The sequence below is a fragment of the Brachyhypopomus gauderio genome, chromosome 2, assembly GCF_052324685.1.
Source record: "Brachyhypopomus gauderio isolate BG-103 chromosome 2, BGAUD_0.2, whole genome shotgun sequence".
Taxonomy (NCBI): Eukaryota; Metazoa; Chordata; class Actinopteri; order Gymnotiformes; family Hypopomidae; genus Brachyhypopomus; species Brachyhypopomus gauderio.
In genome coordinates this window covers 41,161,657-41,186,007 of record NC_135212.1, presented here as the reverse complement: position 1 = coordinate 41,186,007, position 24,351 = coordinate 41,161,657, and the positions used below count along the sequence as shown (strand labels likewise).

Below are 24,351 nucleotides of genomic sequence, written 5' to 3'. Positions count from 1 at the left end.
TTTGTATTTCAATTGCTTACCCCATTTTTTAAACCTAACAATGCCATGCAATAATTTCAGATATTACTGAAGGAAATGAGGAAAGACAGAGAAGGGAAAGTGAGGGAAGTGAAATAAGAGAAGGTGGAGGCTGTGAGGAGACTGAGAGAGGTATACCAGAAAGCAGTGAGCCAAGTACGAGTGTATGTAAGCACAGAAACGAGAGCCCTGAAGAAGAGCACAGTATTTTACTAAAATTGAAGGAATTCAAGTCAGGTGCACTTTGTCGGCCATCACAGTAGGCTTTTGATCTAGTTCGGAAAATCGATCAATTGTTTCGAACTAGGACCAGTGCCTCACTTATGGCACTCCCTAATGCAAAACATTTAATGGAGATAGAGGCTAGGCTCTTAGACAGTAGGCTTCCCTCATGCCATGATGTTAAACAAAAAATAGCTAACAGATACATCAGGCTGAGGTTGAGAATCGCAGCAAAGCACATCCAGGCTGAGAGGAAGAAACACACACTGTCCAAAACTGGCCATTTTGGAAGTAAAAGCCAGATGAAAATGTCTAAGAAAAGCCAGCAAAGCCATGTAACACCTGTAAATACACCCCCATCAAATACTTTCATTGTTACCATGAATGTGCTTGGTCTGTCTTTAACTCCTACAAATGTCCTGCCACCCAGTGTTACTTAAACTTCAGTAGGTATGGAGGATCTGTTTTTCTCATCCCCACTCCACCAGCTACTGCAGTAATCACCAATCTACATTGCTCCACTGGTCTGGTCATCACACCACTGGCCTAAAAAAAATATTTTAAATGTTATGATGGTAATGACAATCCTAAGCATCATACGTAATTAAATAAAAAAAAATTGTTACTAAATTGTGTTGAGATTATATATAGACCTGTTGATTGTTGCATCCTGTATAAATAGTGGTCATCCATGTACAAGCAGCTGGTTTTATCACCTGTCACTGAAACACTAGCTAATTAATTAATCAACCAAAGAGTAACTTCATTACAATCCAACCATCTTTTCTACTTCAGATAGTTACCATTAATTACAATATGATCAAATCTATATAGGTATTACTGAATTTAACAATTATCCTAATGACTGAATACTCTGAGGCTAATGCACCGCTAAGCGATTCCTGCTTTTAATAGCATAGCTAATGCTAGCGAAGTGTAATTTAAGCTAACGGCATTTAAAATGCAGAAATAAACTAACAACAAGTGACCACTTAACTATAACAGTAATACTAATCACATTTATGGAGGATTATATAGGAAACGATGAATAATTCATTAACTTACCAGAAAAACAGCCGCGGAAATGCTTCAAATATACGCAGTTCAATGCTGGAACTATAGCATGTTTGGAACTATTGGTCTCCCCATGGCACGTTTACTTCCGCATTCCTGAATTACAATAGGAGTCTATGGGAGTGTCGCAACTCTCTCTTTCTACGGCTCTGGTCACACCCTTTCTGCTTGCGATTAAGCTCCTGCTCGCGGAGCAGATTGTTTGATTTTTGACAGTCGTGGGATGGACCCAGACAGGATTGGCTTCTGGATGTGAATTGTGATTGGCTGTCAGTAGGGTCTGTTTCATATTTATTTTTTCACGATATCAACGCATTTAGACAGTTGGAAGCTCCATGAACTATGGTAAAACAAATAACCAGCTAGCTAGCTAGATATTTATAAGTCCGACTAGTTAGCTAACTAACTATGTATACAATGCTAATGTCAGACTTATTTTCACATACACAAAGAAAAGTTTTGCTGCAAGGTATTGTTAGTTTTCACATTAACATCTAAGGATTTTTACCTCATAAACCAAGTGTCCACATATGTGGGCATTATGCAGTAATGGCAATACGTTGAACGATGTACCATGTCATAGATTTTTAAGCCGTTCATATAAATAATAATAGTAAATTTGTACAAAATGTGTTGTTGCTGTAAATAGAAACAAATATAAAATTTTCCATTTTTATTGCCTAAAAAGCTAAATCTAAGAACATTTGTGTGTGTGTGTGTGTGTGTGTGTGTTTGATATATTGTCTTATTATTGTAAAATAACTTAGTATTGTAAAATTCATCAATATACACATATGTACTTAGTAGTGAGTAGAATGGAAATCACGTTATTAAGGTATATATTGAACATATGTTAGGCCTAGTACACGTTGATCATTGTATGCCTTACATGCTTGTAGGCACTCTCTCTAGTAATAAAGTAGTAAATTGTGTGAAGGCACTCCTTGTGAGATGAAGGCAGACAGCCCTGAAGGTCTCTGGTTTGTAGATAAGGATGAGCTGCATCTGAATGGTGCATCTGACGTACCGTGGCAGGGAAGGAGTGATAGAGGTGATACCTCACCCCATCACCTCACCTCACGTGGGCCACTAATGAGACCTAACATGCTTAACTCATGTCATGGAAGTATGATGTAATCATGTAGCAAAATAGTATAAGAACTGTGGTCTGTGAGTGGGGGGCAGCTTTCTCTTGCAGACGCTCTTGAGTGTGTGTACTGGAGATCTCTGGATCGATCCATCTTTCTATTTTTCTGTCTTTTGTCTTTAATAAACTTTGTACTCTACTCTGATACCATATCCAACTGCTTTTGACTTTTCTTGGTCACCATTAAGGTTCAAATTTCAATGACAGTACATTATAGCACACATGTTTATGTGTTGTTTTTCAACCAGGGAAGTGTAGATCATCAACATCACACTATACAGTTATTGAGGATATTCCAGTAGGTAGTGCGTCAGAGTCCACTTACAGTGACAGTGACATCAGCGAAGGAGAATATGAGCCAGATGTGAGACGAAGTAAAAAAAAGCGAAAAATAACAAAACGAGGAAGGGAACAAAGGAAATGAGGGAGGTTTAAATAATTAGCAAAGAAAACAGAATGTCAGAGGCAAGAATAGAATCTGGAGATACAAGGGTATTGATTCCCATTGAGTCCCACCTATGTTCATGGGGATTTTTGAGGTGAAAGTGCAGGGTGAGGTACCCATTGAGTTATCCTCCAACCTGTTTCGAGACTCACTAATAGATGAGACTGTTTTTGAGGGATTTCACACAAGGAAATAGCTGTGGAATAATCTGAATATTTTGACATCACTGCCTATCTTTATTTATCCAATTCAAGCTAAATTGTAGCCTGAACGGCATTAAATTGCAATTAACTGTTGTCACGTAGGGCTACGCCCCCTCTCCTAGCTGTCACTCTAGGTTCCCTTGTGTCTGCGTTTACTTGCCTGTTTATCCCGCCCTGCTCGTTGTCTCTGTGATTTCCCATTGTCTGCCACGCCCCTGTTATCATTGTTCGCACCTGGTCCTTGTCTAGTCCTGTGTATAATAGTCCCAGTGTCTCCCATGTCTGTAATGGTCTTTTTGTTCATTCGTTCCGTATGCCCTTGTGAAGTTCGCTGTTTCTGTTCTGTCATCTTTGTGAGTACGTCCAGCCTAGTCTTTGTTCCCCTGCCTGGTTTTGTTCTTTGTTTTGCCATGTCTGTTCGTATTTCATGTCTGGACTGCCTGCCCGTTATGACCCATGCCCGTGACTTCGACTCTGCCTTTGGAATTTCCTTTAATAAATCTCGCTCTCCTCAGCGTTTGTGTCCGCCTCCCTGTTCTGCCCAGCGCAGATCGTTACAACTGTTCAAATGTTAAGAGCTGTTTGTTTCAAGATTATTTTAACAGAACAAAACTTACTTGTTTTAACGAAAAGAGGATAGATTCTCACAATTTGTTATATATTTGGGCAATTTTTATAGAAAATATTCACTCTGTTCTTGTATGGTGTCCACATATGTGGACAGTTGAATAACTTTATTTAAAACATTTTTTTATGTAAAATAATAAACCATTTGACTTTTTATGCAAGTCAGACTAATAAAAACAATTATTTAAATCTAGCCACAAGCGGAGATTGCAGGTTCACACACGTATAGGCCTAAGCAGCCAAAGAAAACCAATGTGTTGTTTTGAGCAAATGTTTGACCTTTGATATGAATGTATGAAGTGTTTTTTTTTATCTCAGATGAGGCACTAAATCTACAAAAAATCAAAATGTGGCTAAATGTATTGGCAAAAAATGATTCAGATCATAGAACTAAATCACATGCTGAGATTAGCTTTGTGTGTATGTGTTTGCAAGGTGTTTCATGTAAGCAATGCTTTTCAGTAGGTTCCAGTATTTGGCCAGTAGATGGAGCCAAAGTACTACCATACAGATATTACAGCGATGAAAAGAAATGTTAGTGAAATAAAATGTTCATTCCTGGTCAGGCAGTATACTTTTTGTTATAAGATGTAATTACAAAGTTATTTGGCTCATTGGTCTGAATCATACAAGAATCATTACGTCTCTATTCTGCATGACAGGATTACAGCATTAGTTTAGATGATTTTAGAGGTTTTTGTGTACAGTAGCGTCCCCGACAGGTCAATTTGAACCAAACTTGGAGCACATCACAGGAACCTCAATCCATGACAGCATTTGAAATTAGGAGTTGATCACTGTGACAGAAATTGTCATTCTTGATTAGGTCACGTCATTTAGATTATAAGAGATCATTATGAACGTTATGATTTAGTACATGTCGTTCTGATTAAGCAGAAGGACTACAATAATGAAGTAGTGTGTTTCAGTGTAATCATGTACTTATGTTTAGTTAATATTATGCATTTGTGCTATACTGTGACCCAGGTCAGGGAGAGTGCGAAGGGTAAGAGCACTCTGTTAACTGGTACTCACTAGTCTACTATACTTGGGTCATTTAGCTTTCGCTGTGTTCAACTGATACATCAGTTTCTTCCGCTAACTCTAGGGAAGTCCATATTAGGAGACACACACGTGAGACAAAGTAGCCTGCTGGGCGCCAATGTTTTGGAACATGCTGTGCTTAAGATAACCTGTTTGCTAGAACTGCTGAATGGTGTTTAGGAATGTATATAAGCAGGGGGACTGTCCCCTTGCTTTCAGAGTTGGTTTACATGGTTTGAGTTATAGCAACATAGGTCATATATGGCATGGCCTGAATGATATAATGAAAAAAAGACCAACCTGAAAATTAAAAAATCCAAAATTGTTTTGATAATTATTCACCTAGAGATTGCAACGACAAATACATTGTATATAGAAACAAATCTTTATTTTACCATCTATGGTTTCACAATATACTCTTGGTACAACAGTTATTTAACTCAAATGGCTCTCTACTGACAAATCAAGAATTTAGTAAATATTTAGTAACTAAGATTTAGTAATAAAATTCACTGTTGCAATTCCTTTTGCTGAATTAGTTATAAAATGCTATATATGCTGGAGTGAGTATGCTATTTAAAAGTACACCAGGACATGATCCAACATTATTACCCATCGACCCAACCAATCTTGAAATAGGGAAAATATGTTTCTCTACGTCACACAATAGTAATCATTATATATGCTCACTGTTTCAGAAAGATGTTGTATCTAATCCATATGTATCTATTGGAACACCATCTTTAACAACCTCGACTGGAAAGAGATCTGGACCTTGCCAGCAAAATATATATCATACATAAAGTGAAAGAAGTATATTTTAAAATAATTTACAGTTTATCCATCAAAAACATTTTTAACAATGGTTTATAAAGGACATGGAAGCGAATTGCACTTTCTGCAAAATTTACCCTGACAACATTTCCCATTTCTACCAAATTATGGGAAGATATCTGCAACATATCTAGTACCTGTATTGAACCATTTATCCCTCTGCTTTAATTGTGTATTGCTAGCTACATGCCAAGTGCATTGCTAAGGCAGTTTTATTTTGTGTAATACAAATAGCCAACTTAGCTAGCTAACAAACAATGTAAACAATGCAAACGTCAGACTTATAAATAACTAGCTAGCTAGGTTAAATAGCTAGCTGGTTATTTGTTTTACCATAATTCATAGTATTTGGAGCATCCAGCTGCCTAAATGCGTTGATATCGCGAAAAAATATACATGAAACGGACCCTACTGACAGCCAATCACAATTCACATCCAGAAGCCAATCCTGTCTGGGTCCCTCCCACGACTGTCAAAAATCAAATGATCTGCTCCGCGAGCAGGAGCTTAATCGCAAGCAGAAAGGGTGTGACAAATTTTCCTCGCGCAAGCAACTCTCTCCTCGCGCGCGAGAGTAGTTTTGCTCGCGTGAAAGTCGTTATGATCGCGCGAGAGTAGGTTTGCTCGCGCGAATAAGCACTTTTCCTTGCGCGAAATGATTTTCCGCGCTCGCGATTATTGAATTGGATTTGACGCCATACCTGAGGACTGGCCCACCGGGTACGCCAGATTACCAGTCCAGCCCTGTGTGGTAAACATGTAACAGACTAATCAAAGGCCAAAGTAAATAGATAAGTCTTTAGTCGAGATTTAAACATGTCCTAAAAATACCTGTGTAATCTGATAAAGGTCAGCTAGATAAGTTTGCATGGTAAGTCAGACACACCATTTCAAATACACTGATTTAATTCAGATCTTTACAGCATTATTAAAGTTGAACACACACACACACACAATATAATAACGCCGTTAACGGCCCACAACTTATATATATATATATATATATATATATATATATATATATATATATATATATATATATATATATATATATATATATATATATATATATATATATATATATGTAGATGTACACCCTATGCGACGTGTAATGAGTTATATTTTATATTTACTTTACGTATGCAATTTTTAAAACTGTTCCAGAGCTCAACATAGCGTGATGACATCCTCTCCGATAGGAGGCACTGGAATTGAAACAGGTGAATGAGTCATGATGAACGATAGAAATAAAATCCCGAGTGAACCAAAAAAACAAAAATAAAACATCATTTCCCATAATTCTCAGCCGGTTTACAGTGAGGGGAGTAAAATGGCGGACTAGGATGGGATGGGCCTCTTTTTGTGTTCTTAATAGGAAAATGTTTCAGTCTTTTATATTCCGTTTCGGAGGTTACTGAAGTGCTTCAAAGAATTACGAAGTTGCGACTGCGGAATTCGCCCACTGCCTTATCTCTTGCCTGGTGACGGTAAGTAATTTTGTTAGCCTGGCTGCAGTTTAGCATGCTAGCTGGAACCCCGTAGGAAGGTCTGGAGTCAGTCAGGCTAGTTAGCCAGGCTACCGAAACTGTGATGCTAGCTGATTAGCAAAACCAACAACCAGTTGAGTGTTTCAGAAATAATGTGAGATTCACTCTCTGTCACAGTAGTGCATGTACGTAGCAGCGACGATAGCTGAACTGTTACATATTTGGTCACTGATTTGCTTTTAAACAACTCTCGTTGTCTCAATAGCTAGTTAGCTCGGTTGGCTAATCCGCAGTAGCTAGGTGAGCTCTCCAGCAGTATTCTCGGTATGTGCTGTCACTGTGGTCTGGACTGGCATAGTTGGTAATTTAAGGATTTGTCCTTATTTTAGTGGTGATTGATGAATTGCAAGTGTTAACAAACGGATAAGAGGCAGGGAAGCATTATGCATCATATTAGCCAGTTAGCCAGGCTGCCGGTTATTGGATTTTGAATGTAAGATCGCAGCACGGCACTACGCGTTGTAGTTTCGGTCAGAGTGATTATTGACAGTCACTACTCGTACGCGACATCAACGGTGGCACGAAGCCCATGACCGATCTGTGTTGTGTTCAGAAGAAATGCTCCAAAAGTAAAACGGTGTAGATTTTGAATACCTCTTGACCTAACCCGCATGATGGTCAAGACAGACATCTTCTGTGACATGTAATAACTAGACACCGTTGATGTCTCGGTGGTTGCGTGTTTTCGCAAAATACGTTTGACTGCTAGCAAAATTTCATATCTAATGGAAAGTTGTTATGGCACATCGCCTTATTTTTTTATATAGTGACGAGAGTTATTTGCAGTTCTTAAAACCTTCGAAAAAAGTAATATATATATTTTTTCTGGAAGTCTTGGAATTGGTATCTTGAGGGTTATGGGTTTTTATTCCACTGTCTCTAGATGGGTGCAGAGGGGCAATATGATGGGGATGAAACAGGCCCTCTGCAGGCTAAGGTTAGTGGCCATTTACACAATTAAGGGATGCGTTTTTATATGGATCAGGTGCAGGTTAGTTCGTGTTTGTGCTGACATCATCAATCCATAAAAGCCAGATGATGAGGTTCACTCATGCTTCTGTGTCCCGCCACAGCCTGAGCATAACTCAGACGACGAGGAAGAAAAGGAATCGGAGGAAAACAGAAAGACGATTGGTCTAAGGTGTTACCAAGGAAACGGAGAGACCACAGATGATGAGCCCAGTGAGCTGGTAATATAGAACGGCCAAAGCGTCAGTCTGTCACAGGAAGTGAGATGTATCACTTCCTCCTCTTTCATTTGGACCATCTGTCTGTAATTCAGTCAGCACAAGAGGTTGACCCAAGTGTCATGTAAGTGTCATGCCATGTTTGCTTGTGTAGGGAGCTTCCACTGCTCGTCTCTCCAATACTGCATTCCTTATGCCTCAGACGTGCTCTCAACAGCAGTTCTCCGACAGGTATGTGTAAGCGAATATGAAGTGATCAGAATGAAGACAGTGAGGCATTTATCATCTATGATGGGTTGGGTCTTTGTTTAGCTGACCTGTTCGGACAGATCTGTTAATTTCTTTATTTGAGCTTAATGTGTGTGTTGGATTTGAGATACATGTAGTGTATGAGATACATGTGTAGTATAGTGTCACAGCAGATGACTATGACCGACATCTCAGTGCCCTGTGGTCACAGGCTATTAAATGCTGTGCAGGAAATATAGTCACAAAACTACTTTTGCAATTGCTGATGTGGATTTGGTCCCTTTCAAGTGACTTGGATGTGGAACTCACAGCAGAGGTAAGGATAGAAGGCTCTTCTTCACTGGCTTTGTTGGTGCCGGGTCCCTTTCATTTTGGATTCAGAAAGACAGGTAAGCTGTTATCCGTGATGTGGCTTACTTTACACATATGTAGGTCATTTGTGTATTGTGTGACATTCCCTCCTTTTTTGTTGTTCTTTTAGGATACACATCTAATGGACAGTTCCTTCCTTTAACAGCCTCTAGGCTAGAAAAGGCCTTAACAGACTGCATTTTGACCCCTGCCCCTTTCCCCACACCCACAACGAAAAACCGCAAACCACATATGCCCAGGCCGTCCTCATTCTGCCCCTCTCAGAGGGTGACTGAGACTGCCAAGAGCCCTGTCCCTTCGTCCCCCTCAATGTCCCCCTCATCGCCTTCTTCTGCACCCTCGTCCCCGTCTTCCTCTCCCTCCTCTTCGTCCTCTCCAGGAGGAATGGGCACGGGCTATCGTGAGGACGAGGGAAGTGGCCATGCTGGCGACGGCAGAGTCAGCAAAGCAACGGGAGATGGCGTGTCGTCCACCTCGTCTTCTCTAGCCCCGCCCTCACACACTGCCCCACCCCTATCATCCTCAAGTGCATCGCGCCGTCTCTCCTTGTCCCCACACCTGTATGGTGATGGGCACTGGGAGGGCCCAGAGACGGAGATCTACGACCCCTTCCACCCCACAGAAGGAGAGGGAGAACGAGGAGTTGCTGATGAAGAGGAGGAGGAGGAGGATGAAGAAGAAGGAGATAAATATGATCCGTTTGAACCCACTGGCTCCCCGGCCTCGGAGAAAGAGAATGAGATGGAGGTGGCTGGGAATGGAGATGGAGGAGGTCGAGTTGGAAGCATCTGGCATGAGCTCAGGGCAGATGAGGAAGGCCAGCCTGCCGCTCAGACGGCTGGGTCACCGCCAGACTCTACAGAGACCCTGGGCCCCGTTCATACGTCTGAGGATGCGACAACACACTCGAACAGGATTAGACCCGTTAGAGAACGAATAAGGGAACGAGGGAAAGCTGTGAGAGAGAGGAGAGTGGATGACTCTGAGCATTCTGAAATAGAAGAAGGAGAGATAGTGGGTGCAAGTGACAGAGGGAGGGAAAGAGAGTTGGAGAGAAGAAGGGAGGTGCTGCTTCCGTCCTCTGGAAGCCCTTCTTTTCTGCAGGGGGGAGGTCTCAAACCTGAAAGGATCCTCCGGGTACTGGACGGTGAAGGTTTTGTGTCCGTCCGAGCCGAGGGAGAATGGAATAGGGAACCGGCTCCCACGGTGGGCGTGGGAGACCTGCGGAGGAAACTCACCATCCGGCGAAAAGAGAGATTCCGATGCCGCTCTTCTGCATCCATGTCTCCTGCTCCTCCCGCTGCCCCGCCACTACCTCCCACCTCCCCTCCTGCCTCCCCGCCCCTGTCCACAGAGAAGGTGAGTCGCAAGTCATCCAAGAGCTCCAAAGAGAGGGACCGACGCAAGAGGAAAGAGGGGAAAGGCGAGGAGAAGGACAAGAGGAAGAAGAGGAAAGAGGGAAAAGTGGATTTGGGTGGGAAGAGCAAGGAACGGGATGATGGGAGGAGGAGTGGAAGAGCTGGGAAAGTAAAGGAGAAAGACCGAGATGATGAGAGGAGTGGGAGAGGGCGGAAAGAACAGGAGAAGGACAGGAGGAGAAGTAGCAGAAGTGACAGTCGCAAGAGGAAGAGCAGACGCCTGAGCACTTCAGAACTTTCCTCCCACTCGCAATCCCAAAATGCCTCGCGGCATGCACACAGCCACAGGTCCTGGTCTAGTCCCTCAGAAGGCCAGCACAGAGGGAGAGAACGTGATCGAGACAGGGACCGAGAAAAAGAAACGGAAAAAGAGCAAGATAGGGACAGAGAAAGAGAGCGATATAGGGACAGGAGGAGAGATGACCGAGAGAAAGACTCCAGGAGGAAAGAGGGAAGGAAGAGAGACCGGGACGAAGGAAGCAGGAGGTCGAGTAGCCGAGAGAGGGGGAGCGCAAAAAGGAAGAGGGAAAGCAGTGAGAGGAAAGAGAGGGAGAAGGAACGGGAGCGAGAAAGGGAGAGGGACAGGAGAAGAGATGGCCGACCTGTCGTACCGCCCTCCATTCAGGACCTGAATGGCTCAGATCTTTTTGCCATCAAACGAACCATTACTGTTACCACTACACCCACCACTACCACCACTACCACGGTCCCTGGCTCTCCAGCCCATGTCCAGAACCGCTCCCAGAGCCCCGCACAAGGCTCAGACAAACCCCGCAAGCACAAGAGGAAACGGAGGAGACGCTCTGATGACGAAGAGAGAGCGGAGGAGGATCACAGGAGCAGGTCACGCCCCACCTCCCTCACTCCTCCTCCCCCTCCTTCTCTTCCTCACTACCCTGGCTACGAATCAGATCGCGTGTCCGACCACCAGGATCTGGACATGCTGTCTTTGGATGGAGAGGCGCTGGACTCGGATTACCCATCCTTAGAGGATTCTCCTCTGCTGCCTCCTCCTCCCCCCGAACCCACTCTCCCTATCCCCAAACTCAAATCATCAGCCCCCAAAATCAGCCGCCACCATCAGAAGAAGAAATCCAGATCCAGCTGCAAAAAAGTGGGCCAGTCTGAGTCCTCCACCTCTTCCTCTTCTCACAGACCCAAAGCAAAAAGCAAAAACGTCTTGCCCTCACTCTCACCGCCTCTGTCTGCTTCCTCTGGAAACATGGCTTCTCTTCCTCCCAGTGCCTCCTCATCCATCACCAAAAGATGTCGGAAGACGGGAAAGGAAAAAATGAGCAAGAAGGAGTCTGGTCGTTCCGGAAGGTCCAAGAAGCTTGGAAGCAGCAGGAAAGCCAAGCTGCAGTCTAAGGTTTCTGTTTTGGTGCGGGAGGGCGTGAGCAGCACCACAGGAAACTGCAGTAAACTGGGCATCGACCTTCTCGGACCTGCTGGGGTGGTGGGCGGAGCCTCAGGGCCTTCAGTCGTGGGAGGGTCTATAGCTGTGGTGTTCCGTCGGGACAACGAGAGTAGGTCTCCGTTCCTGAAGCCCTGCTCAGAACCGCTGTCCCTGCCCGGCAGAGTCAAGGAACTAGGCAAGAGTGGCAAGCAGCGCAGTACCCTTGCTCCGCCCTCTTGCACCAACCCAACGGGCCTGAAGTCAAAGAAAGCCAAGCCAAGCTCCACCACCTCCACGTCATCGTCTGCATCGTCTCCCACGTCGTCCTCAGCCGCCAAGCGCCGGCGGAGGCCGGGGAAGAAGCCCAGAGAGAAGGGTCTGGTGGTGGATGGGCTGGACGCTAAAAGTGCTGATGGCAGCTCGTTAGGGTCTGGTTGGGCAGGAGCAGGTGCCGACATTCAGCCTTTGGTTGGAGTTGGTCCAAAACCGTCTAGTCCTCCCTCCGCTCTTCCTGGCCCCACCCCTTCATCATCATCTTCATCATCGTCCTCTTCCTCATCTACTAGTGTCCTCCCGCCTTCGTCCTCACCCCCTCACACACCCCCGCTATCTTTGCCGCCTCCTCGGGACACTAGAGAATCGTCTCCGGACTCTCAGACGGTAGACAGCAGCTGCAAGACACCAGAGCCCTCCTTCCTTTCAGAGGAGTGCCCTGCGTTGTCCCAGTCCACACAGCTTGCGTCATCGAAGTCGCCCCCCAGCCCTCCGCAGTCGCGAGGGGACTGCATATTGCAGTCCGGCTCCAAGCCCCTCCCCCCGGACGACCAGAAGGCATCTCCACCATGCTCCACCTCATCATCTACCTTCGCAGGCGCATCCCTCTCTCATCCCATTCCTCCACCTTCTGCTGACCCTTCCTCATCCTCCTCATCGTCAGTATCATCATCTTCAGTCAGCAAGCCCCCACCACCTCCACCCCCACCCCCTGCTGCTCCACCCCTGCCATGGAGCCTGCAGGCGGGGGTGGACTGCACAGCTGGAGGTGTATTGGCATGTAAGCTTCTTTTTACTTTTTAATCTTAGACATACTGAATATGTATTGTATGTATTGTCTACTACATGATTGTTACACTGTAGTTTGTTTAGGCTAGTGTTCAGAGTCTAGCCCCACAGTTAATTTCAATCAGACATGCTAGAGCAGGGACAGTACAGTTCTCTAACACTTATTTGTAGTTGTATTGATAAGCAAGGTTCCACCAGTACTATATATATATATAGTTTTTTAGAAGTCCCAGTTGATGCCAAGTAATGGTGGATACCTTGTTATTGTGTATTTGGTATTAACTGAAAAATTATAAACACACATACATGCTTTGTGTTTTTAAATAATTTGTATATATTACACAAATATATTTTTACATAAGCAGTTTTTTGGTAATGTAATCAAATCCAAATTAACAAAAAAATATTAGTCATAATCTAAGGCAATTATTGAGAGAACTCCAAGGTTTTCCATGTAGAAGCGCTGCTCAGAATGAATGCTCTCTCTTCTAATACACCTCCCAACTTATCAGACCAGCATATTACAGCAGAGTTTCAAACCAGTAAACACTTATGTAGTGCCTATCCAAACAGGTCCAGAGAAGAACCGACTACTGAGCAGAGTGTAACGATTCATTTGGAAGTGTAACATGCTCTCCCTGTCCTGCAGTGACTGCTCTCCTGTTCAAAATGGAAGAGGCTAATATTGCTGGTCGAGCCAAAGCGCAAGAGTTCATTCAGGCCACAAGTCAGGTGAGGTGATTGTGTATCAAACAAAGTCTGTGTGGCGTTTGCTGTTTTTGTAGTTAATTCACAAAAATGCAAATTGTTCATATGGTTCATTCTCAAATGTGTTTCCTTTTTTGGGGGGCTAAACAGATCCTCTCTCAGGCTAACCAGAACCAGTCACAGACACATGCTTCATCCTCCTCCTCCTCTTCCTCTCAAGCCCCTCCCCCTCCATCACACGTCCCACCCTCGGGTCCAACTCCAGCCCAGTTTATCCTCCATGGCTCCCTTCCGTTGGTCGGCTGCACCAAAACTCCGCCTTCACATTTGCACCCTGGACTTTCCCTGGGTGGTGGATGTGCTCAGACACCGCCTCCATTGCCCGCAGGTCTGACGGTGGCAACAGGGGGTGTGAGTGAGATGAGTTGGGATAGTGAGAGTAAAGACCCTGATAAGGTATGTCCTCTTTACCCTTCACAGTCCGTCTGTTCAGTGCCTCATCACCATGCCCTGAAAGCTATTTGTTCCAGTGTGGGTTTTCTCCCCTCAATCTTCTTTTTCTCTCAGTATTTAAAGAAGCTGCACACCCAGGAGAGGGCAGTAGAGGAAGTGAAGTTGGCCATAAAGCCATACTATCAGCGCAAAGACATCAACAAAGAGGAGTACAAGGACATCTTGAGGAAAGCGGTGCACAAGGTAAAACTGCCTTAAAACAGGCGGGTGAGGGGGTGCGATAAAGCTGCAGTCCAGGGAAGGTTACATACACACACACACACACACACACACACACACTGGATCATTTTGATTGTGACCTTAAATTTATAATGTAATATGATTTAAACAGACAGGCATGGCACAAGCGTGGGCTGAGTTAACTGGTCGCAGGGGAATGGACCGTGTCAGAACCAGCTTTAGCGGATGAACTCTTCACAATTTCAGGACCTGCAGCATCATGTCACACACTTGTAACTGAGTTTTGTTTGTCTCCCTAAGATCTGCCACAGTAGAACGGGGGAGATCAACCCAGTGAAAGTCAGTAACCTGGTCAAGCTCTACGTCCAGAGGTACAAGTACTTCAGGAAGCACGGACGCAAAATGGACGAGGAGGACAAGGAAGACAGAGAATCCACCACTCTGCACTCTTCCACGTGATTGGACATGGACTACTTTAATGCTTCGTTCTAATCAAACGGGCGTCTGAGGATCCTGTCTGTATCTTTGCACGTGATTGGTGCCTGCTGAACTAACCAGGCGAGAGTGCCAGTTCTTGCACCACTCTGCACGTGCGGCTGTTGTGGAAACTCTTGTGCACCAGTCCTCTTCCTCTGTCTGTTTTTTTTTTTTTTTTGTTTTACAGTCCAGGCATATGATTAAAGGAGTGTGACTCATGCTTTAAAACAATGACAGACTCAGGAGGGAGAGATGAACACACATTTAAACCTACACCTTTCACCTCTCTCTCCAATCACAACACTCAAGTGCACACCAGCTCAGCCTGTCCACATTGTTGGACATTACACCAGAGTATTTTCCCTCATCTGTGATGTACAGGGGTCAGTCATTGTGAGTCTGAGAGTATATAAGGTTCAACTGACTTTTTATTTCCTTGTCTTTAATGTGAATGTCAGTGTAATGCAGGTCTGATCTCTACTTTGGGTTAGAGATGATTCTCATTTATTATGGCCCCAGACCCAGACAGGGTCAATCTAGAGTTATAATGGAGGATGTTATGTTATTATTAATGCCCCCTCCAAAAAAAAGAGGTTTGGATCAAAGTAAACAAATGTGTGCACGCTGGGAACAGGCACCAGTTTCATCTTCACATTTATTTGTTTTACTTTTTGTTTTTCTTTGAACAGAACTGTCGCTCTGTTAAATCATAGTCCTTCTTATGTTGGTTTCGTTGTAGCAGAATACCAGGGGAGGGTGGTGGACGGACTCTCACCAAGTCAGAGACCTGTACCACCGCCACCCTGACCACTCGCACACCCAGACGTGCAGAACTTGGACCTAGGACAAATCGTGTACCGGCATGGCTGGAGAGATGCATGTGTCTTAGACTGTATTTGTACTTCAGGATACTGTAATGACTGGGACAGGTCAATCGCCAATGTCGAGATATAAAAGCTGAGTGCCAGCACCCGTTACGAACATTTCTGACTTGGTGTTTTCTCGGGAGGAGGTCATCCTAGCATCCTGTAGTACTGGTGAGCCGCCACCAGAGGCACAGACAGAGTGGATGATGAACCCTCTCAGATCGAGGCTCGGTCCACACGTGCTACAGAGGCTTCCATTCACTTCCACTTTCATTAACTTGTCCTCATCAAATTCATAATAATGTGTATTGAGTAGATACTTGCATTACCTAAAATATGGCTAATTTAAAAATTTAGCAACTGAAACTTGCACTAAAGAGGTTTCTTATGATTTAGAAAACAAACAAATTGGCAGACAACCAACTGAAGTGTATCTGTAGACATGGACGTAATTTTGATTTCATAGGTGGGGGAGACACAAATGGCTTGAGAACTGGGGTGCGGGGTGTGTGTGTCAATCGTTGACCGAGGGGGGGTACTATTATACTAGATTTTTTCAGCGTGAGTACTCGGAGCGGTCGTTTTCTGCGTGGTCCTAGCGCTTGATTCGTCGCTATTTATTAGGGTTCACACACGTAGTGTGGGAAACCTATTGTAATTAAATATTTGTTTTTAACCGTAAAAACTGCAGGGGACAAATTACGTCCGTGTCTGTAGATCATAGTGAAAATGATTGTGAGAGAGAGGGAAAGTGATGAAAAACTTCTAAATGGCTAAAGTTTTGCTTTTTGTTATTGTTTATTGTACCTGAAACAGGAGACGGCAGATTATTCGCATATGCACTCCTCATGTTTTTTATTTTAAAATACTGTTAGGTTAACAGTCCATGGCATGTGTGTTTTCAGAGACCTAAGGCAACACTGGCTGTTTAAGTCCTAAGCCCCAAATGCCTTTCTTTCACTGCCTTTCTGATAATGCCAATCAATGACCCGTGTTCGTCCTGCCGTGTGATCGGACCTGATTACACGAGCCCCGCATGCGCACTGTGCGCTGTGGCGAGCGAGCGCTCGGAGCCGTTCAGAAAGGTGACGATTCAGCTCGTGACGCAGTTCGCGCGTGCTGGATTTCACCTGCTCAGGCCGGTGGTTATTTGATTTGAGTGTCTGTATTAGTAGAAGCGGCATACGACGCATAGTTGAAAATATTTAAATATAATAAAAAAAACAATTGCGAAGTGGACGGAAAGATTAAGTGAATTTTAAACGTATTTCATAAAAATCCCTTAGCCACTGTGGGTGTTGTCTTCTGAGACGCTGTGACCGGAGACAGGCCAATATGAAAATGTGCTTGTTTATCATTCTGCCAGCCTTTTAGGTTGCTATTTGTAAACAATAAATACATTTTTAAAACAGTGCAAACACAAGAGAAAGATTAAGTAAAATTTAAAATAGAGTAAAAATTCTCGACCAACGTAGATGACGTTCAAGTAAAAAAGGTTGACACTTGACATACTTACTGTTAGCCATTAGCACCTCTGTGAAAATTGTTTCCCATTACACTTCCAGTACGAATCGCGATAATCTTAGGCGCTAATGGCTAATAGTTAGTGTTTATACTAGTTTCGACCACCAGGGGGCAGTTTAGTCCAATGTTTTCTTCGCACTGATGCCGTGAAAACGAAAGCTGGCCGTTAACGGTGAGTTAAACCGTTTAGTCGCTCGTGTTTTATTAACCCTCTATGGCATGGTGTTGCCCTCAGGCAACAAACCACTATTTCTCCCCCCACACTGCCTCTTTAAATTTTTTTTGGTAAAACATCACATTTTAAATCAGCTGATAAGTCTGGCACCAATAAAAATTGGTCTGGGTGTGGGTGTGTCTTTCACCTGGGGGTGGAGCACTCCTTTTTTGGAGCATAGCATGCTTGGACACACTGCTAGCAAAAGGTAAGATCAATATCACTTTTTCACATGTTTAAATGTTTTAAATTTGTATTAAAAAATATCTGTGATGTGCAGGAATATGTGAAAAAGCATATTTGATTGAGTAAAGACACTTTTTCTCTTTATCTATATTCTAAAATTTAGGTTTTTCATTCGTTGCCTCAGGGCAACATTGCGCAGTTAGACCACTTTAGTTTGTACAATGACATGTTCATGGATGGAGATGTGCAGGGACTCACAGTTATTTATATAACATTGTTTTTGCTGTCCTATCAACCATTACTCACAGGAAAAGGATGCAAGAACATGTTATGGGTGTAAGGAACATGATCCATCAGTTAGGGTCAAACCTTAGGACAGTGAGGACAGTGAGATTGAGGACAGTGACGGGGAAAATTTGGATGATGATGGTCCAGTCATACTGAACATACTGTATGTAATGTGTGTGTGTATGAATGTGTGTGTGTGTGTGTGTGTGTGTGTGTGTGTGTGTGTGTGTGTGTGTGTGTGTGTGTGTGTGTGTGCGCGCATCAGCGGGCTATGACAGTTGTATATGACCTATTGTAATTTTATGCTTTATGGTTTCTTTTGAAAACAGATGAAAATGAAGATGATAATGATGTATCAGAGGAAGGTGTTTCAAACATACCTTGGTGGAGAACACACCACAGTCCCAACATCACTAATTTGCAGGCCAGCCTTCCAAAATCAGACAATATTGTGTCCCTATATCAACACTTCCAGATATTTTTTCTGAAGGCATTCTGGAAGTTATTATAGAGCAGTCAAATTTACAGGGGTTGGACAATGAAACTGAAACACCTGGTTTTAGACCACAATAATCTATTAGTATGGTGTAGGGCTTCCTTTTGCAGCCAATACAGCGCCAATTCATCTTAGGAATTACATATACACGTCCTGTACAGTGGTCAAAGGGACTTTAATCCATTCTTCTAGTGGCCAGGTAACTACATGATGCTGGTGGAGGAAAAGGTTTCCTGACTCTCCTCCAAAACACCCCAAAGTGGCTTAACAATATTTAGATTTGGTGACTGTGCAGGCCATGGGAGATGTTCAACTTCACTTTCATGTTCATCAAACCAATCTTTCACCAGTCTTGCTGTGTGTATTGGTGCATTGTCATCCTGATACATGGCACCGTCTTCAGGATACAATGTTTGAACCACTGGATGCCCATGCATTGCAATATTTTGAGCAAAACTGTGCTCTTACCCTGCTAATTGAACCTTCACTGCTCTTACTGGTGCAATGTGCAATTAATGAAGGTTGACCACCAGGCTGGTCCAATTTAGCCATGAAACCTTCCACACTAAAATGAAAGGTGTTTCAGTTGAATTGTCCAACCCCTGTATATGCCATTCAGTGTGATACCAACAAACCCTTAACCTCACTACTAAAGAACTGGAGTAGTTCTTGGGTACAGCAGTGCTTTGTGCTTTCCAAAAAAGGGAAACATTGATTCAATCTGTACCCCACAGGAACAAACATTCAGAAACACAAACACACATTGCAGCTAATTTCTAACCCACAGATTGATAAACCATTTGTGGAATTTGTGAAATAAAACTTCTAATGTGATTAATACTTCTTTGTACCTCATTACACTTATATGAAAATTACAGAAAACCTTGGCGTTTTAGTACCCTCATAGCGTCTTGTTGCCCTGAGGCAACAAACCAAAATCTGGGGGCAGGAGGGTGGGGGGGCAAATTTTATTATTTATATATTATAAGGGACCCCTAATCTAGCAAATACTAGAATGAAAAAATTTTTTCCTCCTAAAATAAAAATTCATGCCATAGAGGGTTAAGATTAATTATATCAAGTACTGTAAGTTTAGATGCGTGTGTGTCCAGTCAACGAAGGACATACATACAGGAATGTACTAGAATGTACTTGCGTAACTAGACTGAACACCAAACAAAAACGCACCATAGCCTATACAGGTGCTGGTCATAAAAATAGAATATCAAGACAAAGTTTATTTCAGTAATTCCATTCAAAAGAGAAACTTGTATATTATACTCGTTCATCACACACAGGCTGATATATTTCAAGTGTTTATTTATTTTAATTTGATCATCATAACTGACAACTAATGGAAACCCCAACACCTGTATATACATTTGTAAATAGCGCCTGCCAAGCTGCTCTGAGAAGGAAGTGATGTAAATTCTGTATGACCATTGTTATCAAAGTTGCTACGAAACTATCATTCACTTTCAACTACGGTGAATGAATGCAAGTTCAGTTCTGTCACCTGCATGTCTAGGCCAACTTCCATAGTCTGTGATGGTTGTTTATATCACTATCAAAATCCCTTTAAGTTGATCACATCTTCTGGCTCTTCCTGTTTTCCTTGTTCGTATGCTAAATACGTCAGTTGTAGGTATCGGTTTTAACTCCTGTAGTTTTTAAGATATTGAGCCTATGATTAATTGCAATTCGAAGTATTGAAATTATTCCTGTAGTTTAGTAGTAGTCTGGTTCAGATGTCAAAGCACTTTGTAAGTTAAGTCGCTCTGATACGAGCGTCAGCTAAATTATCTCGAGAGAGACTCCCACGTAAGAACATTTTAGTATGATGATATAATTGAACTCAGTGAGGTAAACCTTGTTTTTTTCTATCTAGATGTAATATATCTACTTAACCCATAGCATAATATGTTATAATTAATGTTAATTTAAAAAAATGAGTGACAATAATTTAACTCTTTTTTGCCTTTAACGATGGCAAGTTTTCATTGTAACGTTTTGCGTTGCATGTCCTCGTTGAGGCTATTGATCTGAATCGCCACTATGGAGTCAAAATAGGTCCTAAAGTTTTGAGAATCAAAAAACAGAATCCATAACCAATAAATGACGTTTTGTAATTGAGAAAACTGTCGTTAATATTGAGAGTCAAAAAAAGGTTTGTAAACAGAATATTTGTTTTTAATTGTCTATTTTGAGTTTAATATTCTTGAATATGAGTTTAATATTCTTGAATGTGGAAGCTATCACGAGCCTACAGCAGTGCAACAGGACCACTTAAAAATGCATTAATTTTCTCTCCGAGTTCACCATGAAGTCCAGTTTAAGGGTATCTTATCTACCAGATTTCATTTGGAAGGAGAACCAGTAGTTTACTTATATTTAAGTAGTGCAGTGCTGTCATGAACTTTGTGCTTCATTTTCCCCCCTCTATTAAGGAGTTCAGATTGCCCATCATTCCTAAATGTCTACTACACTCCTCTCAGTGTAGATTAAATAATTATGTCCTGTAGGTTTTGCAGCCATCAGTTTATTCCTGGGATACAGATCAGGACTGTGTTCCAAATAGCCTACTACATACTACATGTGTAGTGCTTGAGAACCACATCAGAATCCTGTATACAGTCTGTGACCAAAATGAATTTTTCTAGTACGTAAAAGATACTCAGATGACCTACTGCTCTGGCATATGTTCCAGTATGCCACCAGGGGGGTATTCCAAGAAGCGGGTTAAGCGAGAAAACCGGGTAAGTTAACTCAGAATTCACGGAAACTCAGCACAATCCATTACTTACATTAATAACATTATTAAGCGTCACATTTCAAATATTACACATCGCGGATCAGCCCTAAATTCTCTCCAGATAATTATACATCGCTCTTCGTTTTTTGCTGGTGAAAGTTTTCTTTATAGTGTATGCGCAATCTGTCAGCAAAGCTACTGTATGTCGGTCTGTCCGAAAACTATGTCTGGCATTAAAATGACTAGTGCTCAGTTTTGTGGTGTTTCCTGGGCATAAGCCAGTTATGGACATCAAAGAGGAATTCCACAGCATTGTTGGTTTGTCTTTAATTCACACGGACAATAAGGAAATTAAGCAAAGGAGAAGCAGTATATAACAAACTTCATTCCATTAGAGGTGTCAATTCCAGGTTCAGAAAGTAAAAGTCCTCACCAGGATTTTGCTCAGGCTTCCTGGATTGTGTTGATTCCACTAATTTTACCTGGATTGCACTAATTAGAAAATCTAGCAAGCTTGAGCAAAATCCTGGTGAGGACTTTTACTTTCTGAACCTGGAATTGACACCTCTGCATTCCATTTACATTTTAAGGATTTCCTAGAGTGATTGGCTGCATTGATGGAACCTACATATGCTACCTATTCCATCACCATTAGAACATGAAGGCCATTACATAAACAGAAAATCCATCCATAGCATTAATGTACAGGAACTAACCTTTATAACCCTTAATGAATAATGTACTTATCTTTAATGGTAACAAGAATAACGTAGCTATTGTAACTGACTGTTCTCCCCATCAAGATCATATGTGATGCTTCCCACCTCATCACAAATGTTGAAGCCAGATGGCCAGGATCCGTGCATGATTCCACACTGTACAACAAATCTGAACAGGGTAGGCCTGATGTAGTTATGCTAGTTGTTCACATGCAGTGTAATAGTTAAATCATTGCAAGCCCTGGTGCGATTATAGGACACTATGACGGCCTCCTTCATGGAGACAGAGGTTATCCCTGCCTGTCCTATAGGCCTACCTTATGACTCCCTATTCAGATCCTGCACCTGGACCACAGTCCCACTACAAACAGGCCCACAGCAAAACCAGGGCAAGAATTTAAATGACCCTAGGAATCCTCGAGGCCAGGTTCCAGTGCCTGAAGGGGCTCAGAGTTACCCCTGATAGAGCGTGCCACATAATAATGGCATATGTGGTATTACACAACATTGCAACCATCTAGGAAGAGTAACAGCCTACCATCTCTGACATGCCCACAGACGAGGAACCTTACATGCATGTGGGTGACAGAGATAGTAGAGTTGTCAGAGACTCCATCTGCAATCACTGCTTTCCACATTAAATCATACACCACCACCAACCCCACCCATCCATCCTGTAACCTTTTAATATACATTAGTCAAATTCACTGTTATGTATCATTATTTCATTTTTCCTGTAAATAAATATATTTTAGAATATATTTCAAGAATAAGATATAGTTATGTACAGCCATACCACTTTGTACAATATTCTTATACTTCATTTTTATCGGATGCCATGTGTGTTTCACACCACTCAGATTAGACCTGGAATTAGTAAGTGTTCAATTAAAAATATTTAAAAACTCAATACATTATTATAAAGGTGGAGAAAATAATAATATAATCGCACCCTTCTGCTAAATATAAAATATCATTTTCACTCACGCATTAACTCTGTTGGCAATTTTTGACATGCTGACTGCCTTTCTCTAGCAGCTACCGCAGTATTACATTTACGTTTAATAATATCTAAATATTCTGCATATGCAGTCATTAATACTTCAAGCTACAGCGGTGTGAAATACGATGTTCAGCTGATTTTCGCGTTTAAGTCCATGATAAATCCTATTTATCTGTGTTCCATTAAGAATGCCTTTAATAGTTACGCGTGAACACGCTTCTGTCTGAGTCAATCTACTCAGAGTTGAGCGACCCTGATTACTTTAACTCCGATCAGCCGTTTTGGAACCGAAAACTCTGAGTATGTCAGATCGGGGTAAAACAACTCAGAGTTCAGGGTTAAGTTTAGAGTTTGTTAAACCCGCTTTCTGGAATACCCCCCAGGGCTATGTTCATGGTGTACTGTGTTCATTGTGTACTATGTTTATAATGAACTGCATCCTGCCATTCAGTACAGTGGTGAAAAATCTTTCAGAAGTGAATGGAGCCTTCATAAGTTCACATGACCTTGTAGTATGGCTTGTGTTGGTTTTTACTGAATACTATACTGCATACTACTACAGGCACAAGAATACTGTACATACTGAGTGTAGTATACAGTGTGTAGTGTAGTGTGCTCTTTCAAATGTAGACTCATACTTTGATAGTCTCCTGTGGGTCATATGGAGTACAGCGCCTGTCCGGCTGAGAACTGACTCCCCGTTAACCAGCACAACCGGTCTTACAAGCTTCTGGTAAGCAAGCAGACAAAAGGAAGGTTGGAAATTCATGTAAATAAATAAGAAATTGACCTCTCCCTCAGTCCACCACTCATCTTTGTTTCTCAAGCAGTTTCGTAGACTCTGGCTTGGGCCTTTTTGGTCCTAACAAGGACATGGGCAAAGGCAGTATAATTGAGCTCTCAACAATCCCATGAATGGTTTCAGTCCACTCAAAGTAACGAGTCCAATATCAGTGCACAAGTACACGGCATGGACGTTGGAATATAATGGACTTGTAAGAACTCACACCATTGCTCTATGTACTGAACTAATACACTAATCTCAGGTACTGGTCAGCAGTTGTAAAGTTGAATCTATACTCAAACTCTCCCAGAACAAAGATCTTATAGGAGTCAGGGTTTAAAATGCATTCCCTTAGGAATCTTAAAATATAGATGGACTTTCTATATTTGGAGTCCTGATGCCCTTGTGTATTTTGTTAAATATTTCTATACATTTTCAAATTACAGTAAATGTATACACTGCTCAAAAAAATAAAAAGAACACTTAAACAACACAATGTAACCAAGTCAACCACACTTCTGTGACACCAACCTGTTCAGTTAGGAAGCAACACTGATTGTGAATCAGTTTCACCTGTTGTTGTGCAAATGGAACAGAAAACAGGTTGAAATGAAAGGCAATTAGCAAGAGGAGTGGTTCTGCAGGTAGTGCCACAAACCTTTTCTCTGATCTTTTCTGTGAAGGCATTTGCCAGAGAACACCAAGATTGGCAGATTCGTCATTGGCGCCCTGTGCTCTTCACGAATGAGAGCAGGTTCACACTGAGCACATGACAGAGTCTGGAGATGTGACAGAG

General features: G+C 42.5%; 1 protein-coding gene across 2 annotated transcripts; it reads left to right on the top strand.

Moving 5' to 3' along the window:
- Positions 1-6,920: 6,920 nt before the first annotated feature.
- scaf1 (SR-related CTD-associated factor 1) lies at positions 6,921-15,700 on the top strand. 2 transcript variants are annotated; one of them, XM_076996203.1, is made up of 10 exons: positions 6,921-7,101; positions 8,045-8,098; positions 8,235-8,351; positions 8,503-8,579; positions 8,886-8,986; positions 9,079-12,837; positions 13,495-13,577; positions 13,704-14,009; positions 14,121-14,249; positions 14,547-15,700. In XM_076996203.1, the coding sequence occupies exons 2-10, from the start codon at positions 8,045-8,047 to the stop codon at positions 14,703-14,705; spliced, it is 4,785 nt and encodes a 1,594-aa protein (XP_076852318.1). In that variant the 5' UTR covers positions 6,921-7,101; the 3' UTR covers positions 14,706-15,700. The 2 variants fall into 2 exon arrangements, with proteins under 2 accessions (XP_076852318.1, XP_076852319.1); XM_076996204.1 differs by lacking the exon at positions 8,045-8,098.
- Positions 15,701-24,351: the final 8,651 nt, after the last annotated feature.